This window comes from Aptenodytes patagonicus, chromosome 3 (genome assembly GCF_965638725.1).
Source record: "Aptenodytes patagonicus chromosome 3, bAptPat1.pri.cur, whole genome shotgun sequence".
NCBI lineage: Eukaryota > Metazoa > Chordata > Aves > Sphenisciformes > Spheniscidae > Aptenodytes > Aptenodytes patagonicus.
In genome coordinates, this window is record NC_134951.1 from 118,391,106 (window position 1) to 118,415,231 (window position 24,126).

At 52.5% G+C, this 24,126-nt stretch overlaps 2 protein-coding genes across 11 annotated transcripts; one reads left to right on the forward strand and one right to left on the reverse strand.

Moving 5' to 3' along the window:
- Positions 1-176: 176 nt before the first annotated feature.
- Positions 177-21,511, forward strand: LOC143158676 (ninein-like protein). Of its 10 annotated transcripts, none has more exons than XM_076334914.1 (19): positions 177-230; positions 1,445-3,338; positions 3,629-3,766; positions 3,850-3,951; positions 4,270-4,408; positions 5,090-5,200; positions 6,416-6,424; positions 8,100-8,196; positions 8,724-8,836; positions 9,913-10,238; positions 13,171-13,278; positions 13,993-14,062; positions 15,246-15,497; positions 16,567-16,779; positions 17,606-17,722; positions 17,816-18,050; positions 18,539-18,745; positions 19,728-20,033; positions 20,118-21,511. In XM_076334914.1, exons 3-16 carry the CDS (start codon positions 3,699-3,701, stop codon positions 18,002-18,004), a joined length of 1,914 nt encoding a protein of 637 aa, XP_076191029.1. In that variant the 5' UTR covers positions 177-230; positions 1,445-3,338; positions 3,629-3,698; the 3' UTR covers positions 18,005-18,050; positions 18,539-18,745; positions 19,728-20,033; positions 20,118-21,511. The 10 variants fall into 10 exon arrangements, with proteins under 10 accessions (XP_076191029.1, XP_076191031.1, XP_076191032.1 ...); XM_076334916.1 differs by having other exon boundaries at positions 1,445-1,866; positions 3,183-3,766; XM_076334917.1 differs by having other exon boundaries at positions 1,445-1,511; positions 1,746-3,766.
- Positions 20,081-23,436, reverse strand: GINS1 (GINS complex subunit 1). Its single transcript, XM_076334924.1, has 7 exons — positions 23,362-23,436; positions 23,209-23,273; positions 23,016-23,111; positions 22,493-22,583; positions 21,851-21,967; positions 20,886-20,960; positions 20,081-20,605 (listed from the first exon to the last, which is right to left on the reverse strand). The coding sequence occupies exons 1-7, from the start codon at positions 23,434-23,436 to the stop codon at positions 20,537-20,539; spliced, it is 588 nt and encodes a 195-aa protein (XP_076191039.1). The 3' UTR covers positions 20,081-20,536.
- Positions 23,437-24,126: the final 690 nt, after the last annotated feature.

Here is a 24,126-nt window from a genome sequence, read left to right on the forward strand (position 1 = left end):
GGGGCGGGAAGAGAGTGCGGCGTGCGCATGCGCAGGGGGAGCGGGAGGGAGGGCGGGGAGTGCGCATGCGCAGAGGTGTGGGCGGGGAGGACGCGGCGTGCGCAGGCGCGGGAGCATCGGCGGGAAGGAGGGCGGGGCGTGCGCATGCGCGGGGGGTGCGAGACGAAGGGCGCAGTGTACGCATGCGCGGGAGTGCGGGCGGGCACGGCGTGCGCATGCGCGGCGGCGCGGTGAGTGAGGGCAGGGGGCGGCGGGGCCGATGCGGCCTAGGCTTCGGCCACCGCAGGCGCCTGGGCGCCGGGGGGCCTGGGCAAGTGTGGGTGGAGCATTCATGCCACCCCTCCAGCCGGGGCGTGGCGTGCGGCCTTGCAGATAGCTGCGTCTCTGCAGAGCGTGCTGTGGGCTGGCTACCGTCACTTCCGCCGGTGTGGCCTGTTCGCCTCGTCTGAAGCTGTAGATCGTTCTTAAAACACCTTGAAAAGGGAGCTGGAGGTTACGCATGGGGAACACGGGTTCGGTTCTCTGCTTAACGTGTTGCTTGAAGATGAGGTGGATGGGCCCTGATCTCTGGTTTCATGGTGATGTGTCCCCCTTGGAAAACCATAAGTGCTGACGCCTATGTGTACAGCCTGCCTTGCCCATGTAAAAGCCCAGTGTCCAGATCCAGGAATACCCCAGACAATTTGCAGGGGGAGGATGGGCTGGCCGTCAGACCATACCACCTCTTCTGCAAGCTCAGGGGTGTCAAAACGAGGGTTGATTTGCAAACCTGAGCTCAGACCAGGCAGTTGAACGAGATTTAGAGGTTCTCGACAGAGACCAGAGGAGAAGGACCCATGCTTTGCTCTGCCTTTCATCAGCTGATGCTCTCTCCATTTCTCTGTTGGTGTCATGCAAGCAGCTGGGATCCACTTTTCACAGAGCTGGATCTCTGGGTTTGCTTTTGGGGCAGAGGGTTTGGATGTGGGCATGCTGCACCCCCTTATCCTCCATTCCCATCTGAGATTTCAGCAGGATTTCCATCTTCCATCTTCTCCCCTTTTTTTCCTCCTCCTACAATGTTGTTTTCATCCTTGAGCAGAGGGCAGATTTAATGGTCCTCCCGCCATAGGTACCCTGGATACTTGGCTGATCTCTGAACAAACTCAAAATTTTGTGGGAAAAGGCTCTCTCCTGCTTGGCAGGGCACTCTTCTGAGTCCTGACCTAAAATGTTTGACATGGCAAAATGAAGTTGTTACAAAACCACAAACATCCAGTCCCAGCGTGTCTGAGGGTGCCTGAGTGGGTCAGGCTGAGTGCTTCTTATGGGTTGTTCCCATTCTGATTGTGAGCAGATGTGTCAGGAGCTGCATGTTTGAGCGGAGCCGGCAGGTTTGGGGTGTGTGACCCCTGCCCTGGGGCAGACTGTGACTGATGCTCTTTCCTCATTTTTCTCATTACAGAGCCTGAAGGCAAACAAAGAGGCTGAAAGTGATAAAGCTCTTGTGAACGTGACGCTGGAGGCACAAGGTATGATGGCCTACCTCCTCCCTATGTGTAATGTATTGGCAAGCCATCAGGAGAGGACATGGTACAGATCCTCTAGGATTTGCGGGGAAATGTAGAAGGGTGGCACGGTGCTAACATGCCTGGATTGAGTTTGTGACAGGGGAGTCATGCTGCCTGGTCCCCGTCATCCTTGTTGTGGATGCTTTGAGGAGTTGCAGTTTGGCTTGTTCAGCCACATGACCACCTTTTTCCAAGGTACATCAACGTCTCTCAAGCAGCCAAGACTGTCAGCACTTCATGGGGTGAGCTGAAAGGCAGAAAGATTTCTTTATAAAAAGGATCCTGGTTGATGGCCTTGATCTGCAGCTCCTTGGAGGTGATTTCCATTAACTTTGGATAATGAACCATAAGTCATTGCCAGTTCCCTACACAGGACAGTTCATTTGTGTTTGATGTTTCTGCAATGTCCTGCAGGGAATCCAGACACAAATCCAGCCATCACACTTACAAAGGTTTCTCCATCCATTTCACCACAAAAAAGGAGGCTAAAGAATGGGTTCTACTGAGAACAATTCAGGCCAAGATGTTTCGTTTCACAAGGGGGTGATTTAATAGACATTAGTTGGGCACCTGAGGGTGATGACTTGGGGAGAATTTCCCACTTGTCAGTCAGTTTTTGGGTATGGTCTGGACTTCACCCACTGCATGGTGACCGAAAGGCTCCCTTGGGAGCTGCCTGAGTAGGAGCAAACCCTGTGCAGGTGGAGTGGGATGGTAATACAGAACAACAGAGTGCTGTCGAGCCTCATCTTTTTACGGGAGGGAGAGGAATGCATATCCTAGCAGAGGGGGAAGATCACCCCAATTCATTCGCTTCAGAAGCACTGACATCTCTGCACCTCTTGTGGCTCAGGTTGTCCCCTTCTTAGTGCATGGAGCAAGTTTCATCCACATTTTCTTTGTTTGATGTAAAATATTTCTTTCTCCTTAGTGCTTTTAATTCCAAGGACTGGCAAGGCATTTGCAAAGGCTTTTGAAGTAACGGCGCTTTAATGCGCTAAGGTAGAAGTGAATAGCTTGTTACCCTGACAGCTGGGACAGCTCCAGCCAGGATCCTGAGCAAAACAGCTCCAAAAGAAAAAAAAAAGGAAAAAGAAAAAAAGAATTGTTTCAGGTTCTTTTGGCTTAAGACTTTGAGGTAACAGTTCTCTCAGGATAGGCTTCCTCCAAACCTGGCATGAAATTGGTGCTCTTGGAGGTGTTACAGTTCTGTATCAGCTTTCTGGGTTCTGCTTTTTGGTTCAGCTTGGCTGAATCTCATTTACCTTTCAAGCTGACCTGAACCCAATTTTAGCTTCTAGATCAAACAAAATGTTGACTGGCAGTCTCCATATGACAGTTTTCACAAGACCCTCTGATGCTATATAACTTTCCACATTGGTCTTTCTGTGGATACTGAGTTTTCATGGGTTAGCAGGGAGACCAAAGTGCATGGTCTGTGCCTGTCATACTGCTCCTTGTGGCTGCCTTAAGGTCAGCTCAGGACATCTCCCTCCTGGCAGCTTGGGGTTGTTTTTAGAATGTTCTCCAATATTGATGGGGTCCCTGGAGTTTCCTTTCAGTATCAAAAGCTGTCAGTTTTTGTCTGCCAATTTTGTCCCACTGACTTACCTCTGCTGCTTTTTTCCTCAGCGTTAGAGGAGAGTGCGCAGGGAAGCAGTCTGTCCTTCCGGCCAAGCTGCGTGGGCCCACATCTCTTCTCCAGTATTGGCAACAGCACTAGATTTGCCAAGCCTGAACTTGTCATTGCCATCTGAGCCCTGGAAGAACTTAGAGGAGATCCTCAAGGTCTCTGGTGCTGCCTTGTCTGGTGGTGGTGGGTGAAGTGAGCAGCAAGGCCTTTCAGCAAGCAGCCGTCCAGGGTGGAAGAAGCGCTTGCAGTCAGGTTCATGATGGGGTGGCAAGGCTTGGCCACACCAGGGCTGGGGAAAATCTGGGGTGAATGTGATCTAAGCCTATCTGTGAGATGGGATGGATCTCTGAAAGACTGAAGGATCATCAGGTGGTGTAACAACAGAAGTCCTGTTGGCACTGTTAGAAGAGGGAGAAAGTGATTTCAGTCTGTGCTGTCCTTGCAGAGGCTGAGTAGCAGCACGGAGGAGCAGGTGAGCCTGGCAGAGCTGCCTTGCAGCTTTGGACAACACACTCATGGTCCCCAGGAGCGGCCTTCAGCATGCAGCTGTCACCTCCTATGGTTACAAACTGCAGTGCCTCAGGTAAGGGTGCTGCTGCCTGTGAGGAGGCCCTTTCTGTGGGGTGCATGAGATGTCTCTTAATGCACTGCTTGCTGTGCCTGCAGGATCCAGGTGAGGCAGATCGCCAGGGAGAGGGACAAGGCGAGGCTGGACTTGGAGAAAGTGGAGAGACGCTGTCTGCAGCTTGGCAGGGAGTTGGTTGAGCGGTATGTCGCTCTCAAGCACGCCCAGAGCAAGCTCAAGTAGGAGAGTTCCTTTTGGTGGGGCAGGGAAAATGGTTTTCCTGTGGGTGTCCACAGCCTCTCCCTCCCGTCCAAGTCTCCCTTTATGAATCTCCCACTTGTTTTGCCATTGTGTCAGTGGCAGAGAAGTCCCTGAAGACCCTCCCCCCCAGTACTGTCCCAGCATCCCTCCAACCAAGCTCTCATCTCCTGCTTTGTGCATGGTGAGAGGGGGTGTCTGGATCTCATGGCCATCTGAGAACATGCTCCGGGTGCCCCAACCATGTTGGTTTTGTTTCCCAGGGATGTTCAGGCAGAAATAGAGGCAAAAGAGCTGCTTTTGCAGCAAGCAATCAATCACCAAGCGAAGCTGGAGGCTGATACACAGTTCTTCGAGGGCAAAGAGGCCAGCCTGCAAGGGAGACTGAACCACATGATGAAGGTAAGTAAAACTGTCCTGGGTGAAACACCTTCACTTCTTCAGACGGGGCAAAGCAGAGATGGTGACAAAGATGGATGCTTTGTGTTGCTCTTGCTGGGAAGGACAGGAGTTTTATGCAGAAAAATCATCAGCCACATCCATACTATTGAATTAAATACAGAGCTTGTTCCCTTGCCATGACATTATTAAACTCCCATGTTGCCTGTTGGGAATGGTTTGGCCCTTGGTAACACCTGAACACCTGGCGGCTGAGGCTAAAATTGTGCCAGGGACCATGCCAAAAGTAGAGACGATGGTGTCCGTGTGCCTGGGATTTTCCCAGTGCTGTTCAGTGTAGAAGTACAGACGGGATAGCTCAAGACTTGCTGCCTTTGTTGGCTGTGAGGGAAACCATAGTTTTGTGAAGCAGAGGTAGAGATGAGCCTGTGGGGCCGTCTAGCTCTTATTCTGCAAGACCCACTCCTACGTCTGTCCTCTGGAGAGATGAGCCAGACCCCAGCCCACGTGGTGTGTATCAGCAGTATGCTGTCCAAAGCAGGGTCTCCTGTGAGCTGTGCTGTGTTTGGCATGCTGATGTGCCAGTTTTTTTACAGCTTCCTGCTGAAGGCCCATGGCCAATGAACCTGTCCTGCGATGTGAGGACCCACAACATCAAGAGAATCTTCTCCTTTTTGTCTGCAGGAGAACACACAGTTGCAAAACAAGGTCACAGAGATGGCTGAGAAACTGGCGGCCTCTGAGAAGCTGGTGTTGGAGCTGCAGAAAGAACTCAACCACGTTGTGAAGGACAAGGTAGCCTTTCTTTCTCTGTTGCGGTTAAATAGGAACTTTTCAGGAACTCATCAAAAGATTGACGCTTTTCTATGAAATCTTGCATATTTTGGGTCAGTTGTTATGGTCTCCCCCTCTTTGAACTCTCCTGCTCATTAATGACAACCTGGAAAGAAAAAATATTGGCTTTTAATTTAGGCCTTTCGAAGTTTGAAAAAAAAGGATGAAGAAAATTTGCAACTGTAGAAAATTCTACAAATCTGCAGTCTTCAAGTGAGAACTTTAGAGTTTGTTTTCCAGAAAAGAAAAGCTTTCTTTTCCACAAGTACTGAAGTGTTAGTTTTAGTGTCTTCCACTCCAGCGAGGCACCCGGTAAAATGGATCTGGGGAAAGAAATGAGTCTGTGATCTTGTTAGCCAGTTTGGGAAAGCTAGCCTGCCTGTAGTTTGGTGTCTCTCACACATGAAGAAAAATGTTTTTCCTCCTCTTTCTGCATAGGACCCATCCCACAGGTGTCAATTGAATCTATGGGTGTAGCACCATGACTCCAGTGATTTAGTAGAGCTTTTGCCTCTCCTTTTGGAGAGGTGATAATTTCCTTGATGAGAAGTGTTTCCCTGTGCTTGTGTAGTTGGGCCAGGTGGAGCCCCAGAGCCCAGAGCTCCTGAACCAGAGTGAGCGCTTTGCAGAGATTGTCCTGGAGTACGAGCGGCAGTGCCAGGTACGGGTGGGCAGCTTTCTGGCAATGCTGTCGTGAAAGTACAGCTCTCATCAGCACATCTGTTGGGCACTTTGGCCTGGGAGAGAGGAAGGAGGCAGCCCTGATCAGAGTGCAGAGGGGGGATCCCTCTTGCCTTGCTCTGAGTCCTTTGACAGGAGGCAGGACACAGCTGTGCCCCCAGTAAAGCAGCCTGTGTCCTTGCTCCTGCACCCTTCCATGGGTTGGTTCCCTTACTGGGATACTGGCAGGGGGGAGTAGGGGTGAGTTGTAAATTCCTTCCTTCCTGCCACCCTGTAGCCACAGGCCATTTTGTTTGGGAACCGTGTAGCTCTGTGTATAAGGACAGACCACACTGGGCTCTGTTGCATTTCTTCTTGAATGCAAAGAGAGTGCTGTTCTCCTTCTTTGGAAAGCATGTTATCAGTTAAATTATTCTATCTTTTTTTTTTTCCCTTCCTCCTTCTTGCCCCATTTTAACAACCCCTACAAAACTTGTTGCTGCTGGACTCTGCTAGAAAGTCAAGGTGAGCCTGTCCAGGTACCTGGGGTGTGTGTGGTCCAGGCATTGGTGTTGTGTGTGTTGTACCTCCTGCAGGGTGCTGTGCTCCTGCCCAGAGCTTTGGGATCTCTGGGACATGAGCACAATCTCTGTTTCCCTTCTCTCGTTTTCCGGTGACTTCTGTATCTTGCCTGTTGTGAGCTGCTGGGTGCTCTGTGCCTTGGCTCCCGAGTCCTGTGCTTATTGCATTGCCCATTTGTTTCCAAGTGCTATGTGTGACTGGGGAATACCGCTGAGTAGAGACAGTGACTTATCAAATCCTCCCAGCAGGTGCTGAAATCTGCATTTTCAGCAAAGCCGTTTCACGGATGCAGCAGACAGTCCCTCTTGAAGCTGTAATTAAAGGCAAACATGCTGGAGCACTATCCAGCACAGCGTTGCTCCAGGTGGCACCAGAGGGTTGAAGATGCTTGGTGCTGCAATTTTTCCTCCCATTGAGCAGCCCCAGAGTTGTCCATGAGAATGCTGGTGGATGGAGAGGTTCGGCCTTCAGGCTTCATCTGCCCCTGTGAAGGCACCCACTTGGGTTTATCCTTTACCCTTGTTGAATGATATCAGTCCCCCTCCTCCTCTGCTTTCCTCTTTAGAATGGAGGTTAAACAAACTGGATTTGCATTTGTCTAGATCTGCTCAATAATATTTATTAATTGGGATCTTTGGAAGTATCCTAGTTCATAGTCTGTTGCAGCCCATCATTTTCTTGGGTGGCAGCATATGGGATATAATTTGATGTCTGCTCAAAGTGGACAGTCCAGAGGGAGGCAGGATGCCTTGTACGCTGTTGCTTCCAGTATGGGATGGAGGGTGTGAAGTGAAACAAGCAGTTGCCTAGCTCCAGACACACTCATGGAAGTGGCTCATTGCACTGATGTGGTGGCTCATAGTGTGGTGTTCAGCCGTGGGACTCCTTGCTGCAGGCTAACGTTGGCACTGAGACAGGATAAAGTCCTGTGCTGGCCTCTGAGGGTGTCTCTGGGCTAAGCAGGCAGCAGGACTTGCCTTGTGCTCTGCTTCCCATGGGATCAGCACCTTCTTGCCTCACATTATTCCTTCTGCAGCCTAGAAATGTTCCCTTCCAGAGCCCTGTGGGACTTGCTTCACCATAAATCCTGCTGTTGCTTTATCTGCATACAGTAGTGCTTGTTGGCTAGCCCAGATGCCCACAGGAGTGTCTCGAGGATGTAAATGCAAACCTCTGGGCTGTATGAGGGATCGTACTGAGATCACGGTGTTTCTTGTGTGTTGGTCGCTAGCAATGGTTTTGTTTAGGTCAGGAGGGGTCTCAGGAGGTCCAACCCTCCGAGGTGTCTGCAGAAGCCCCCGGTATTGTGTGCTTTTGCGTGTGGGGGCAGTTGCTTGTGGCTCTTCGTGCTTTACAGTGCCTAGTGATGGTTCTTGTAATAGTGGTTGCAGTAATCTGGGCTTGTATTTCTTCCCTGGCTCTTCCAAAATCTCTCATCTCTGCCTTTTTGGGATGGAAGAAAATCCCCCTGCCTTGTTCTCTGACTGCTGGCAAGGGGGCTCTGCTCTTCATGCTGCAAGAGACCCTGAGTACACATGGCTGCTGGGAGCTGTGGGTGCTTGGCCCCCCACAGCCCTGGGGAGCTTTGTAGTTGCATCGTGACCAGTCTCTGCTTCAGGTGCTGTGGGTCCAGAATGGAGTGCTGCAGAGGGAGCTGGAAAGGCTGCGTCTCCAGCTACGGGAGAGCAGGACTGAGAGAGGGCTGCCAGCAGGAGGTAAAATGCAGGAGGGTTCAGTGCCTCTCCATCTTCTCACCAAGAACAAGGTTCCCTCTGGATTGGAGTTTCTATGGGAGTGTGGGGTGGCTTGTTGTGCCTGAGCTGCTGCTGCCAGTTCTGGCACTGGGCAGCCATGGGAGGGAAGAAGGGGGTGATGGGTGGTGAGGAGGAGGGAGATGGAGGGAAGGAGGCTCTTCCAACTCGAGAGCTGGTGATGGTAACCTGTGGACTAGGCAGCTGGGAGTGAACAGGCAGATTTTCACTGTTGAGGATGTTGAGGAAACAAAATATAATAAAGAGGAAGTAGCCCCAAACTGTGGGTTGGGAGATTCAGGTTGAGCATTAGGAAAAAACTTCTGGCCCAGAGGGGTGATGAGCCCTGGGACTGGTTGCCAGATAGATGGGGGATCTCTATCTTGTGGGGTTGTATGGACTTGACTCAATGAAGCTGCAGCCATCCTGACCAGGACAGCCAGGCCTGTCCTGTCTTGTAGGCCTGTCCTCATAGGGCTCCTCTCTGCCAGTGTGCCGCTCTCCCAGCCCTCTGGTTCCCACTTCTGTGTGCACAGAGACGTCACTCTCAATGGAGCAGCTCCAAGAGCAGGTGTGGGACCTGAAGGTGCAGCTGGAAACCAAGGTGAGGTGCCGGGGGGAGATGTCCTGACCTCTTGGCACGACTGCCTGGTAAGCACCCTGCTACAGCATGGCTGATGGGGCATCTGCTCCAGGAGGGTTGCTGGAGAGTTCAGGCTGGGGAGCAGGGTGGTACCTCGTCTCTCTGCTGGGGTTATTGCATGTGCTTCCGCAGCCCATCTTAGTTGGTAGGAGGGTTTGGAGCCCTCACTGGCTGGCAAAGGCTTTGTGGAAATCTCTGTCACCTTGCAAAATGTTTGTGTGGGTCTTGCTCCTTAAGGGGAACCAGAGATTAACTCTACTCAGTGTTGCTGTCGCAGTAAAACCAGTGACAGGACCAAGAGGAGAAGCAGCCAGGTGTCTCCTGAGGGCATGGGGGGGTATCAGAGCCCTGTCTCCCTGGGCTTGCAGCACACTTTTAACCTGCTTGCCCTGAGGTGACAGTGTGAGCCCAGCCCTCCCTTTAGACAGCAGTGAGTGCTCATATGAGAGGCCTCAGTTTCCACCTTCGCTCCTTTTGCTGCTGAACTGAGAGGTCAGGGATGCTTGCTGGGTTTCCATTGCAGCACTGTAAGAGTAAATCCTAAACTGCCACACAGGTGACGAACAGTTCAAGGAGCACAAAGCTGCTTGCAGATCTTCTGCCTGCTTCACAGTCCTACCTTTGTGCTCATCAAATCCTGGAGTTTCTAGCGTTTACAGGGGAGCCGTGGGGAGCAGCAGCTATTCACCACCATGTCTTGGACAAGGGACCACTCTGCAGGGTGGAGGAAGTCCATGAGGAGCAGCGGCAGATAATGCCCTGGCCTCTCCCTTGTCCTCTCTGGGGTCCCTTGCAAACAAGGAGAAAGGGGAGAACTGCGCTGCTTGCTGGGAAGAGCTGGGACCCACCAATACCTGCTTGTTAGAGGCTGCTACGTGAGACTGATTATTGCCCTAAGTTCAGTAGGGACCAGAACTGCCTGAAGAGTGTCCCCTGTTGAGAGGGACCAATAGATCAATCCGAGTCAGAGCTATTGGAGGAGGGGGGAGCTCTCAGGAGCATGGTGCTAATATCCAAATCCTGTCTCCTCCCAACAGATAAACTATTACGAGGAGGAAATTGAGTTAATGAGGAAAAACTTTGAGAGAGAGAGGAAGGACAGTGAGGAAAGCTTCAAGGCTGAGATGTGCAAGATGGAAGACCAGAAAAGAGACCTGGAAGAAACAGTTGCAAAGTACTGGGCTGTAATTGATAGCCTGAAAGAGCAAAAATGTATGTGGAGCCTGGAGCTGGAGGAGAGGTTTGAGATGGAGCAGGCCAGGGTGGGACAACAGCACACTGAAGACTTTTACCATCCAGGGCAGCAGCTGGACCAGGAGGGAGAAGAGCTGAGGATGCAGCGCAGGGACAGAGAGCGCCTGAGGTCTGGCACCGTTCTCTTTCTGGGGCTAAGCGGGAGACCAGGGGTGCATCCCCTGCTCATACCAGAGTAGGTGGGGCTGATTTCTCATGGGACTGGAGAGCTGCTTTAATTTGGAAGAAAATCTGGGCAGTATTGCAGGGCTGCAGCCGTTCGAAGTGAGGCATCTAAACTTGCCTTACATGAGTGCTTTTATTTCAAGACTCTTAAGTTTCCCTGCATGTTCTACAAGCTTGTGTCAGAGGCAGTGCCCAGCAAAGATCGTATCTCAAAACAGTGAGAGAACAAGAAAACACTGATGAAAGCTCTCTTATTTCTCTCTCTCGGTCCTTCAGCAAACCTGCCTGTACTTGCTAGATCATCACAACCTGCTGTCTTAAAAGCAGCAAAAAATGGCTTAAATTTCTCTATATAGCCAAAACAGACCGGCTTGTGGGAGAGTAAGGTTGTCACTAAATGGCTGTGCATCTTCCCTTCCTGTGCTTGTGGTGCCAGTTCTGCAACCTCCCCAGGGGCCAGAATGGCCTTGCAGAGGAGACTGGAGAGGAATTGGACAGGAAACTGTTGCCTGTCCATGCCTGCCCCCTCCTAGCACACCCCACCACTGCCCCCAAGCTTTCCTCCTGCCTCTTCCCTGCTGTGCCTCCCTTCACTGCCTCTTGTCAGGAGCAGAGTCCCCTTCGGCAATACGCAAGCAGAGGATTTTGCTAGGTCATTATCCCTGTTTTAGAGCTGAGGAGCTGAGATATGGGGTGGGTGTGGGAGAAAAGACGTGACTTGGCTGAAGTCTGTGGCAGACCAAGGGAACAAACCCAAATAACAGGAATACAAGACATTTGAGCTGTGTTACCACCATCTCTGCTGAATGGTAGAGGGACTGGCTGTAGTGGGGAGCTTTCGGAGTTGTTGGAAAACATCTGATGGATGAATCTTTGAGAAGTGCAAAATGATGTGGGAACTTTCTGTAATGTTTAATTGCCTTGACTTTGCAACCTGAAGAGAACTTTGCATTGCCTCTTCAGCAAAAGTATGTTCTTCCACAGTATCTTCTGTGGAAGAAGAGGCCGCTAAAGTTGGAAGAGAATGTCAATGAGGAACAAGTCAGATGTGTGAGATGCTGGCTGTTGAGAAGAAAAAGAGTGAAAAAACACCAGGATGAAATGGGAATAATGCAGAGATCATGGGGCTGAGGGTTCTGGTCTTGGAAGGGACAAGGTGTCTGGAGAGCTGCCCTCTGGGGGGAAAGGAGCAGGTCCCCAAGACTCAGATGAGCAGGTAGACCAAAATCTCCTGTTGCAACCTCAGCACCAAAGGAACAGAGAAGAAATAAAAAATTGTGTGATGGGTGGTGCAGATGTCTGTTGCAGCAAATGGCCTGCTCAATCTAGAAGCTGGAGCCAAAGCTGAAAGCATTTGTCAAGGAGAAATGAAATCTTGATAGACAAGGGGATGTGCTTGGGAAGGAGGCAGAGGGAGCAAAATTAAATGGTTTGCCTTCACACAGCAGGCACAGCAGCATGTCAGGACATAGACAGACTTGATCTGGAGGGCAAGAATGGTTAAAAAAAGCCCTGGGAGACAGAGCGGCACAGCAGCATAGGAGGAAACACATGACATTCATACTGTCAAAATGAAGCTGGAGAGGGAAAGGAACAGGGTGAAACTGGAGCTGATGCAGCTCAAAGATGTTGTGCACTGGCTGGAAAATGAACCCAGAGCTCAAGAGAGTGGCAGGTTTGAGTGCAAAGGCAGTTTGCAGAACTAACACAGTGCTGCTGCTGCTGCAAAAAAGCCGATGCCTTGTGAAACACAAGGCTGCTTAACAACATGATGGTCCAAGACACTCTATCAGCAGCTATGTTCTCTCTTGATGCTCTAACAGCAACTATGTTCTCTCTTGACACTGTAACAGCAGCTATGTTCTGTCTTGCTGTTCCCTGCATATCTTTTACTAACCGTGGGAGTGTGGTCAGAGAGCTGGGATGTGCTCACGTGGCTGTGGCTGACTATGCACTTGTCTCCTCTGCTTTGTACAGCTGTATGTGGGTGTTGGAGATGCCACAGGAAGCACAGCATGTGAATCCTCATGTAAAACTGACTCAGAAAGCAGCTGCTGTGAGGAGTGTCCTGCCAAGCAGGGGGAGCAAATGCCACACGGCCCATACATTAGTCCTCTCGCTTGCTTGCTTGGAGAAGAGAGGAAGAACTTCCCCACTCAGCTCCTCTGCCTCTCACATGCAGTGCCACAAACTGCAATGCTGTCCTCCCTGCCAGGATGGACAGTCCATTCTCCTACGCTCTCCCCTGAAGAATTTGGGTCCTGTGTGGACCTGGAGTTTAGCAGTAGCTATTGGATAGGACTGTTTGTTTAACACAGGACTGAGCTTCCTTCCCACAAGTGCCAGTGTTCATTGCCTCATGGGAGACTGGGAGTACCAGTAGGAGTGGAAGGATAATGAGGCAGAGAGGCTACCCTGGATTTGGGGTCATAGCTGTTGTGTCCAGCACTGTAAAATCACAGAGGCCTCACAAGCAAGCTGACTTCTCCAGACGTGGATCTATTGCAGTTGAGGGGTTGGGTTATCCTGTAATGAAATCTCGGTGTGTCTTGATGAGCCAAATCACTGTTTCCACTCCTTGGCAGGCTTGCAAAATAATTTCAGCCAGCAGGAAGCCACACAAATTCAGGGTCTGATGCTATCTGTCCTTATTCCCCTTTATTTCCCTTTCCTTGAAGACCTGCTCCTTCTCTACCAATGTCTCTTGATTGTCCTCACATGTTTTGTGTGAGTTATTGGATGGTTGTTTCTCAGATTTCTTTAGTTCTTGCTGTCCTTGCAAACAGAATGGGAATAGAGCAGGAAGCCAGCATAGGATGCTAAGAGCAAAACTGGGCTTTTGCATGGTTTTCTCACTCTGCTGTCTCTCCCTGCAGGGAAGAGCTGTGTCGGCTGCTGGAGGAGAACAGCTTGCTGAAAAGTCAACTTGGAAGACTCCAGCAAGAGCTGAGGCTAGCAAAGGAGAAGGGCAGCGAACATGATGAGTAAGAGAGGAGCCAGCTGTGGGAGGCTGGCAAATGAGTGGATAGCTAATGCTTGTAAAAGGAACAGCCGCTCAGGTGCATTTACTAGATTTCAGCTGGCTCAACCTGCCTTTTGTTTTCTTGTTTCTGAGCAAGCCAGCACTCTCACACCCTTTGCTCCACGCAAAAGCAGCCAGTGCTGAGACAGGCTTGGCCAGCCAAAGGCTTGGGCAGGCCAGAGCACAGGGTCTGGAGCTGGGTTTGGGGAAGGCTGTGGGGATGGGTATGCTGAGGGAGGAAAGGATGGGCTTCTTCGCTACACAAACCTTTTGGCCAGTGGCCTGCTGCTGCCTTAGGAAGCTTGAGATAGGTACTGGGGTCACCCACTGAGCCATAAATCCAAGGAGAGCCAGGTTTCTGGTGTGGATGGTCCCAAGAGTCTGCTAAGCTGGCTCTCCCACTGTTCTTCATCCCCTGATTTTTAGGCCTCTGACAATGTTGCAGGACTTTGGATGTCCCCAGCTGTCTGCCCTAGGCTGGGCTGAGCCACCTGTTGGGGCAGAGACACCTGACCCACTCCTGAATCAATTCAGGACCATATCCGTTTTGGCCTGGCTTTGCTTCCTGTTGCAAGCCAAAACCAGATGGGTGGCTCCCTGAAATGGGGCCCTTTTCTGGGGGGCTGTGGTTTGCTGCTCTCTGGCCTGAAGCTGATTGTATCCCTCTCCCCAACAGGAAACACGTGAGCGAGTTGGGCAGAGAGAAGGTGGAGGAGCCGGCTGAAATAGCAGAGTTAACAGCGTCGGTAAGAAGCTGTTAACACTGACAAGCTCTTGGCTGAAGGATTTAGGAGGACAAAAACTGCATGTGCTTATAGAGGAGAACGGGAATGTTTGTTTCAAACATGCAAACCCAGTCTTGCTTTGAAGAACCAGCTTCATTTTATAGCTTGTAAAGTAGGGAAAATTTGTGTGACAAAAGCCAGTGAAGGTCTGATAGAAGGGAAGGTGTTACTACAAAATCTCTAATGAGGTTGACTTTACCTACTTGCGCTCTTTCTCCCAGAGATTTTGCTCACTCCCTGTTTCAAACCCACATGTTCATGAGCCCTTGGACATGTGTGCACACAAGGCCTGGCCAGGATTGCTTGTGTGCAACGTGGATGAGGGCTGCAGGCTGTTAGTTCCTCACCCTGTTCCTGGGATTCCTTATGACTGGGAACCACAGCCTGTTTTTTGGACATGTCTTTTGTACTCTTCGGGGCCATCAGCCGCAACAGGGTGGCCTTTGCTGGCCCTTGCTGGCTTCAGCTTCCATTAACCTTCAGCCACAAACCTGCTGCCCATTGTCTGCTTTTCCTCCTTTGGAGGAAAGCTGTGTTGGTTGCCCATTTTCCTGGGACGCTAGCAGAGGAATGGGATGTAGGGTGTGTTGCTGTGCTGCTGTTGGATGCAGGCTTTCTGCTGACATGTTATCTGTGCTGTGGTCTGGTCAGAGGATGGGCCAGAAGCTGCACCTTGCTCAGCATTACTGCTGGGTACGGTATCCTAGGAGCAACGTCTGGGGGATGGTGCCCTTTAGTGTCGATGCAGGCTGCTCTTGTAGCCCTTACTCTGCTCTTTCATCTGGTACTTTCACACGTGCACACGGACACGTTTCCATTCATACTGTATTCTTACCAATCTTAATATTTCTGTTACACATCTGTACAGTTGCCCCCTGCTGCTTTCCTAGTGACCTCCTCCAGGGCTACCATCTGGATAGGGTTTTCCTACCTGGGAATGCTGTGCTTGAACTCGGCCGCTGGGTTTTGCCCAGGCTGGGAAATGAGGGCACTTGTCCTGAGTGCCCTCAAGGCCCTGCAGCGACAGCGGTGTTCCTGGGTGGGAACCCAGCAGGGACAGCATGGGACAGGTTAAGTCTCTATTGCCTCTCTTCCTACCCCAGGCCTCTGTGCATGAATTGTTTTTTTTCTTAACCTTTTCCAGAGTGAGAAGACCAAGGGGAGGGTCTCCCACCTGAATGTCAAGATGCGTCAGTTGGGCCGTGAACTCACTGAGCACAAGGCTGGCCACTGTGCTGGCCCTGGCACTGTCCAGCTGCGGAGCCAGAGGCTTGCAGAGGCTGAGTGGCTACGAGGAGCAGAGGCGGCCACAAGGCTGGAGCACCACCAGCAGCATGCAGCATGTTGGATGGAGACGGAGCTGCTCCGACAGCAGCTCAAGGCATCGCAGGAGAAGGTGGGTGTCATTCAGTTGGTGGCAGGGTGGCAGGCTGCTGAGTGGTCCCTGTGATGTTGACATTGACCTGCTCGGGGCTGTATTGGACACCTTCCCCAGGCAGAAAAGACTGTCTTCTTCCTCTATGGGGGGCAAAGGACTTGCCTTCCTGCTCAGATATGTCTGAAGCCAGTTCAGGTGCAGCTTGGGACAGCTCCTTGCTCGCAGCTGCCCCTGCGGTGTCCCTTCTGTCCTTGTCCTGTGCAGGCTGGCTGGGCAGACGAGATGGAGGCTGAGTGGAGGTGGCTCACACAGGATTGCCAGGAGCTGTGGTTCCCCATGGCTCAGCTGACAGAAGAGCTAGAGGAGTGGTAGGATCAGGTATGGGCTGGGCAGGGATGACAGGGGCTAGGCAGGCGATGTCTGAGGGGAGGGAAATAAGGTGATCAGAGCAGGGGAACAGGGACCACTAGGATAGAGGAAAGCCGATGTGAGAAACCTCCAAATGTGTTAATATCCCTCTTCTGTCTTCTGTCCTGGGGACAGGCTCAGGGACTGGCTTTCCAGAGTACAGCTTGCTCATGCCAGCCACCCCTAGGTAGCCCTCAGGCAAAGCTGGACCAGACCTGCTTCCCAGTACCAGGTTTGCCCTTTGCTGGTGGCAGGAAGCAGAGGACATGTAGTACAGGCAGGGATTGAAGCCCAGCTTGCCTGGGATGTATCTAAGGACAAACCCAGGTGAGCAGCCCGCTCTGCCTCCTGCCATTGCGGCCCTTGGTGCTAGGACTCCCTCCCAGAGGATTCCTCCAGCAAATCTTGCTACTCGCTGCTCAGCAAGGGGAGCATCTCTCAGCAAGGGGTCCCTGTTTCTCCTCTAGCAGCTCTCAGCGCTCTCCATCCCTGGCTTTGTAGGCTGCCCAGCAAGTACCACTCCCATGATCCTGCTGCTCTGCTGTGACCATGCTGGCATGAGAGCCGAGGCGGGGGCTGAGGGTGCTTCCTAACCTCTCCCCTCACCTGCAGCACACCCTGGGCCTGTCCCATTGCTGGCACAAAGCTGTCACCAGCTATCAGCCTTTCTGTGTTACAGCTCTTGGAAGCCAAAGCAAGCCTGAGCCTGGCTCAGACTCGGCATGCACTGCAGTTGCAGCAGGCCAAGGCCCAGATGAAAAACATGGTGCCAAAGAAACAGTTTGAGCAGCTGCAAACCGGCTTGAGAGAAGAACAGTGCAAGGCCCAGCAGCTCCAGGAAAACCTCCACCGGCAGGCTGAGCAGACACGCAGGCAGCTGGTCAGGACCCAGGTAAGCAGGGAATTGCGGGAACTCAGTCAAGGGTACCAGGGAGGGAGCACTGCCAGCCTGGAAGGTGGGGTGGAAGCAGCAGCGGTTTAGGTGGAAGATGCTATATCAAGAGCCCACGTGGAAAATGCACTTGATCTTCAAATTCAGCTGCAATTTTCATTCCTCATGAACCCAGCCACCGCCCTGCACTCAAACAGAAGTCCTCCCCACTCTAATCCACCTACTCCAGACCAGATACCTTGTGCCTAGAGGAGCAGCAGTTATCCAGGGAGACAGTCTGTGTTGGCTCACGCTGGGGAAAGAAAGTTTGAGCCCTCTACATGGAGATGTAGCCTGCACAGAGTGGGGTCATTTTATCTCTAGGGCACTGGGCAACAAGGTGTTCGGTTTTTGTGAGTTTGTCCTTTGTTTCAGGACACTGTGGTTCAATTGAACTAACCTGAGCAAAGATGGAGCAAATTATAACCTGAGGAATTAAAATGAGCAGACACAAAAACTGCATCCAAGGAAACTATGTCTCCCCCTGGGCTTTTCTGGACACGGCTGACAGGGAAGGCCATTGGCTTGTTTTTATAGAAAACATTGCTGGGAAATCTGTGCCTTGTCTTAAAACGGATTGGTGCTGACCTAGGGAAGGTTGTACTGCTCTAGACACTTGTCCCACTGCTCTTTGCATCCTGCACCACCTCCGCTGATACCCCCATGCTCTCCTTCAGGGAGCGTGAAGGTCTGTGAGCGGGGCCCTGGGGAAATGCATGGTCCAGATTTGCCAGGGGCCAGATGAGTGCTGGGACAACCCAACATTAGGCTTTGTTGCCCACTGCAGGAGGAACACGAGCGTCTGCTGCAGGCAGCTGTGAAGCAGGCAGAAGGGCTGGAGCACAATCTGAGGAGTGCCAAAGCTGTGCTGGCAGAGAAGGTGGCTCAGCTCAAAGATGTCCAGGTGAGTGCAAGAGGAGTTAGTGTTGCATGTCCCTGCCTGTCTGGGACCCCTGTGTGGGGATGCTGAACCTTAAGCCTCCTGTCCCTGCTGTAGGCCCAACTCTCCAGGAACAAACAGCTGATTGAAGACCTCCGTGAGGAGAACAGGGGGTTTTCAATGGCCCTGCAAGCGGCTGAGCTGAAGCAGAAGAGCACTGAGGAGAAGAACCAGCTGTTGGAGGAGCAAGCCTCAGCTCTGAAGCAGCTCGTTGGAAAGATCACGCCAGCATCTCTGAGTGGGTGATGGGGCACCCGCTGTGGCAGCCCTGCCCCTGGCTGGGGTTTGTCAGGTGCGGAAGGGGGGTATGGCTGGGTTAGGAAATCAGCCTTGTCCTCCCCGGTCTTGCCAGGATTTTCCTGGGTAGAAAGCAGAAAATGGAGAAACCAGACAGAATCCTTTAAGGAAATTGGTCCTGTGGATAGCTGAATTTTCCTACTGAAAGCACCAGCTTTGGTGCCTTTTTCAGTGGCAGTGTGCTGTTGTAAGTCAGGTCTGTCTCAGGACAGCCATCCTACAGGAGCTGCCTGCACTCTGGCATCGTGTTTGGTGGTGGTGCGGATGCTCCCTCTCTGCGGAGGGTTGCTACTGGGGCCACAGTTACGGCTGGAAAGCCATGGTAGGAGGGCTTGCAGGTTCTTGCATCTGGCTCACTCTGAGCAGGAAAGCTGTGTTGTGGCATTAAAATGTTTGCAATATTACAGCACCTCCTGCCTTCTCCAGTCTGCTCTGTATTTCAGTAGCCTCCCCCAACTGTTGCTGAACTTTTATTCCCTACAGCTCTTCTTGGGCTCTAGGAGACTCTGGCCCTCCTAAAGCCTGAGCCTAGGATCCAAACCAACCTGTTGCCAGATTGTTGCCTCTACAGTGAACAGGACAGAGGGGCTGAGGGAAGAGCCTTCTTTCAATTTGAGCCTCCAAGGCTTGGGGCAGGGTTGGTGACCCCTACTCAGCACTGCACTTCTTCAAAGGAGACCAGGAGACATGGTAAGTGAACTGCGTCATCTTGCCTCCCTTGTTGGCCTTCACACACTGGCAGTGAGTACTGCTCTTGCCAAAGTAAGTTGTCTAAAAGGCCACAAAGCCAAGCAGTCACATCAGCAAATACCAAATTTATTGAGCTGCCCAGGGTGTTACCCTCTGCATGGAGGATGCATCATTGTCACAGTGCCCCTGCCTTGCTCTGTGCAGAGCAGAGGGTATTTACATGGAGGCTGTGGCCACTAGCTGTGAAAGGACTCCTAGGATTTTGGGGACTATGGAGACTACCGTACAAGAGAGGCTAGACAAGCCTGACTGGATCAGCGTAGCAAAGCAGAGGCTGGACAAAGTCAATACAAAGAAGAGAGCTTAAAAATAGCTCAACTTGTTGGTTCAAGAACAAAAGGGGCTAAATTGGCTGTGAGCTAAAACTCAGCCACTGCCTTGAAGTCCCAGCCTGTCAGGGCAGAGGGGTTCCCCAGCCCTGGGATAGTGCCAGGAGATGGCCAGAGGCCGTAACTGAGGAGGCCTCCTTGGTCTAGGCATGCTTTTTCTGCCCTGGTGGATGACAGCTGAGACTCCTCTTTCTTTGCCTTGGGGACAGCCCTGATTACAAGGGCCATGAGGGAAGCTGGGCTATTACAAGGAGGGAAGCCCCACAGAGGGTGCGGGCTAGCTCAGGGAGGTTGCTTGGCTGTGGCTGGGAGAACAATACAGTAACGCCCCGGGGCGTTTATCCTGTTCCTGTATTCTTCCCTAAGTATTTGCTTTTTGGCTCCTGTCAGAGATGGGGGCTAGGCAAACCTAGCCCTAGTCTTACATAGGGCTTATGTTTTTGGAAGTGTTCTCTCTCAGCCACTACTCAGGAGTGAGCAGCTCCATTAGGAAAACCAGACAGGGAATAGCAGCTCTTCAGCCTTACTCTGTTTTTGTGCTAACTGGAATCCTTAAACCCCTCTGCTCCCTTTCCCACCCCTACTCCAAATAGTCCCTAGGCCCTGCCAGACCAGTGCTCTGGGGAAGGAGACTCTTCATAGAGGGACAGAGGCACAGCCCAAGCGTGCTGGGAGAAACCTTGGCCAGGCCCATGACCCAGACTGCAGTGCTCATTCACTCAGCAACTTAAGAAACAACATTTATAGGCCTCCGATAGGAGACAAGGCTTCATGTCTCATCCTAGAAAGAAGCTTGTGCAGCCTCATCTGAAACTTGGAGGAGCAGCTCCACTGAGACACCTGAATAACCAGTTGAGCATCACCCTGCAGGGTCAAGATGGGTTGGGCCAGAGAGCCAGGTCAGTGTGTTTAACGAACACAATGTTAACTCTTCAAAAACACTAAATTGAAGGCTGAAGCAGTTCTTTATTTTGCAACCATAGAGCTCTTCTGGCTTCCGGAGCCCAGCCGGTTGGTCTCTTACTCCCATGTGCACAGTGTGAACAAAGAACTGCTCCAACCAAAAATGCATTCACAAAACCTGCTTGTAGCTGTGGGGCTTGGATAACACCCCCTTCCGACTCCCCCAACCTCCCCCCAGTGCCACCCCCCAGTATGCTGGATTCCCAGGATCACTGCGTTACCAGTATGCACCCTTTGGTCATGAAGACCTGGCCAATGTGGTTTACATACTTTATAAACTCAGGTCTGATCTTCATGTCGGGTATCAAAAGCCGTTAAGAGGAGTGGCAGGGTGCCCACTGCAGAAATGCTGAGGTCTCTGAAGTCCTGCACACACCAGAATTCAGTCCCCGTTGTGGGCAGGCCACGAAGCAAGGGTTGTCCCTCCTGTCCTGCACGCTTACGACAGAATGTGCTCAAGGACTCCTTGTCGGATTAACTGCTCGCATTTCCAGCGGGGTAAAAAGTGCTGCACAGAAACACAGACAAACTTTCCTTGAAACCCAGGCAGACTGGATTTGTTGCTGCACACAACCAGCTCTGTTTGTTGTGCTGTCTGCCTCCTGCATCGTGATACCAGATCAGGCAGAGCTGAACCGCAGTCCTGGGCCATGCAGACAGCTTGCAGCGTGTGCAAGGAGCTGTGTGTGCAGGAACTGTGACATGCTGCAAAGCTGGGATAAGCAGGGGGATGTCATGGGAATGAAAGGGAAGGAAGAGAACGGACCACACTCTCTTGTCACGGGTACCTGGCTATTCTTCTTCAACAGGACGGTGGTGCCATCATCGATCTCAAATTCTCCATAGTCTCTTAAACACCGCACCTGCAAAGTGGAAATGCAGCTCTCAGATCATCAGATCTCCCATAGAAAACACTAGGCATCACTGCTGACTTACAACACATGCCCCAGAATTCTAACTACGGACACATTCCTACCCGCCTGCTGGAGCCTCAATATAGAGCAGACCTGGAAATGCAGAACTGGACCGATCCCACGGTCTGTGGACTCTACCTGACATTCTCTTCCTGCCTCTGTCTGGAGCAAGACGCACCAGCGAGCAGACCAGCTCAGCCCTCCACAGAGACTAGAGGAAGAGCAGCACAAGAGACAGGGTCTGGAGAACAGCAGCAGCATTTCCAGGAGAACCTCCCCACACACATACCAGAAGATGCCAATCTGTTAACAGTGAAACTGTCTTAAGGAGCAGATTGATTGTCACTACACATTCTTTTGAAGAGAACATCAGAACAGAGCTCTTCAGCTACTGACTTTGATTTCTCACATGCTCTTGCTTTGTTGTATCAATTGTGTAAAACAATTACAGTCTCATCTATCAGTCCATTTAAAATAACAAAGAAAACTAGTTAACAGTCCTTAACATGGGAACGAGATTTCTAGTTGATCTGAAAGTTGGTCAAGTTTCTGCAAAATACTGCAAAAACTTCTCACTGGGATTCAGACCACTCACCCCACCACACCAATTCCCTGCGGACTAGAAATGCCATCTTTCAGCATACTTTGAGCACTCAGTAGGGAGTAAAATGCTGGCAGGCAGTGTAAAGAGTAAAATGTAGAAGCTTGTGGAAGCTTTGGTGCTCTCGAAGGCTTTGCTCAATGAACTTCTGACTTGGGATGGGGGTGAAATTCTCTAAAAAAAGATGGGTCGGGCAAAGTGTTTGTTCACAGACAGAAACCACCAATCTTGCACTTACTTCGATGTACAGGCTTTTAGGAGGTTTTATGTCCTGTGTAAGGTCCAGCCCCTCCTCTCCTCCTACCGACCTCATGTAGGTAGCCAGAGACTTTTTGTACTGATTGAACCACTCCACCTGTGGACATTAACAGCAATCCCTCAGGCAAAGCCAAACAGCTAATGCTGAAAGACAGGTCCCTGATGAGTGAGATCTTGTTTATTTGTGCCGTCAGACCACTGTTCCCAAGCATGTTCATGCCAGCCACAGGTGATCGCAAGCTCTTCTAAAGGGAAAAACTGCCCCAGAGGCAGAGCAATCTGGATTCAGGGTAGGACACGTGCTGCTCATGTTAGCAGCTCTGTACATTGGTCTGGAGATGGCATTTGAGAGCAGCATGTGAAGACTTAGTTCTGCTGGCTGTGAGTCTGATCTAGTGAAGGCCACCTGACCCTTAAAAGTGCCAAGCATCACCTGCACTCAGTATCCATTTGGGATTGTACCCATAGACAATGAATAAACAAATCAGTATTTACAGAAAGGCACATTAAGTGTCACGTTTATAGTGGAGCAAGTCTACCCTATTTTGACTCTACTAAATAGATAATCCATCAGGAGGAGTAAGGGGAAAGAGGGGAAAAGTTTAAGACAAAGCTGACTCACTTCCTCAGCTGACATGTGAAACTGGATGGTGTTTGGCAGGACGCTGCCATACTCCCACCTTAGTGCTCGGATCCGCAGTAACCGGTCGTACCTGGGGGAAGAAACAAGGGGCAAAACCAGCATCTTTGCTGAGGCGAGTGCTGGCAGCATCCCCCGGCAACACCGATGCCCCAGTCTGCCCTCAAAGCAGACGGCAAAAACTTGGGTCGTTCCACCCACCTTCCTTTAAAGGATGTGACTTTTGGCCTATCCAGTAATTAAAACTTTTAAAGAGCAGGAGGAAACGGGGCCTTCTCTTTGTGCTAGCGTTTGGTGGTACCAGCAACGAACACAAAGAGAGACACCCCTGCAGCTGCCCTGCTGCAGCACCTCGCAGAGGAACCACTCGCCTGGGCCGAGAGTCCCAACACCCAGCGCTTGGGGACCCTGTCTTTTGGGGGAGGGTGTGTGTGTGTGTCTTGAAACGACGCTCCGTGCCCCCGACGGGCCGCGGCAGCCCCCCGTCTCCCCCCGCCGCACTCACAGGTAGGCCAGGACGCAGCGCTGGTTTCGGAGCAGGCAGCAGTGCCGAAACCGGATGAGGAAAATCAGGTCCGTCCGTCCCGACTTCGCTTCGGACCTGGAGGAAGAGCCGCGTTACAGAGGTGCGGGCCGGCTCGGGGCCACCGCCCGGGGTCTGCGGGATGCGCCGCCGCGGGACCGGGCGCGGCACTCACACGTCCGCCTGGTTCCGCTCGTACAGCGCCCGCATCTCCTCCAGAGCCTGCCGCAGCCCCTCCACCTGCAACACCGGACACAGCCAGTGAGAGCGGGCCGCCACCGGGGCCGGGCCCGTCCCGCTCCCCCCGGCCCCGGCCGGCCCCGCTCACACGGAAGGGCGGCAGGTGCCCGCCAGCGGCGCGGTGCAGCTCCCGCACCAGCCCCACCGCCCGCTCCCCCGCCATGCCGCCGCGCCGCGCGCGGGAAACCCCGCCGCTCCGCAGCCAATGGAGGCCGGGGGCGGGGCCCCGCGACGCGCCGGGGCGGGGCCGCCAGCGGGGCCGCGCCTCCCGTGGGCCCCACCCGCCGCCATTACGTGCACCGAAGTGTGCCGGGCCTCGGCGCCGCTGCCGCCGCAGCCGGTGCGGTGGTTCTCCCGCAGCTGAGGGCTGCAAGCCCGGGTGGCAGAGCCAGAGCGCCTCCCCGGCCCCGGCTGGGGGAGGCCGCGGGGGAGCTTACCCTGGGCCCTCCCTGAGCACCCCTGTCCCGGGCAGGGCAGGCAGCGCTGCCGCCACCTCGGCACCCAGCCGAGCGCTAGGGCCTGCGTCCCGGCCTGAGACCCCCCCAGGACTGAGCAGAGGGAAGCGCCAACCTTGCACCGGGGCAGGACAAGCCCAACTCACTGCCTCTCCTCACCCACCCCCATCTTGAGGCTTATTTCGAAATTTCACTTTTCCTGTTTCTGACCTTTTTTTGGCCGCCCACCTCGAGGTAACCCCTCTAGGCCAAGAGTGACAGGAGCAGCAATTGGAGGGCCCCAGCCCGGCCTTAGTTTGGAGCAGGACTACCCCTGTGCTAGGTCAGGTCTGCTGCAGACGAGCCCAGTACCCATCCCTGTCCCCGAGGATGTCCTCCTGCACACCCGAGGATGTCCT

Coding starts and splice junctions, on each gene's coding strand:
- GINS1 (XM_076334924.1), bottom strand. CDS start 23,436: ATGGCGGGGGAGCGGGCGGTGGGGCTGGTGCGGGAGCTGCACCGCGCC. Junction 21,968..22,492: donor TTCACATGTCAGCTGAGGAA/GTGAGTCAGCTT, acceptor TAATGTCCACAG/GTGGAGTGGTTCAATCAGTA. Junction 20,961..21,850: donor CTAAAAGCCTGTACATCGAA/GTAAGTGCAAGA, acceptor TCCACTTTGCAG/GTGCGGTGTTTAAGAGACTA.
- LOC143158676 (XM_076334913.1), top strand. CDS start 3,699: ATGGTCCCCAGGAGCGGCCTTCAGCATGCAGCTGTCACCTCCTATGGT. Junction 10,239..13,170: donor AGGGACAGAGAGCGCCTGAG/GTCTGGCACCGT, acceptor CTCTCCCTGCAG/GGAAGAGCTGTGTCGGCTGC. Junction 14,063..15,245: donor TAGCAGAGTTAACAGCGTCG/GTAAGAAGCTGT, acceptor AACCTTTTCCAG/AGTGAGAAGACCAAGGGGAG.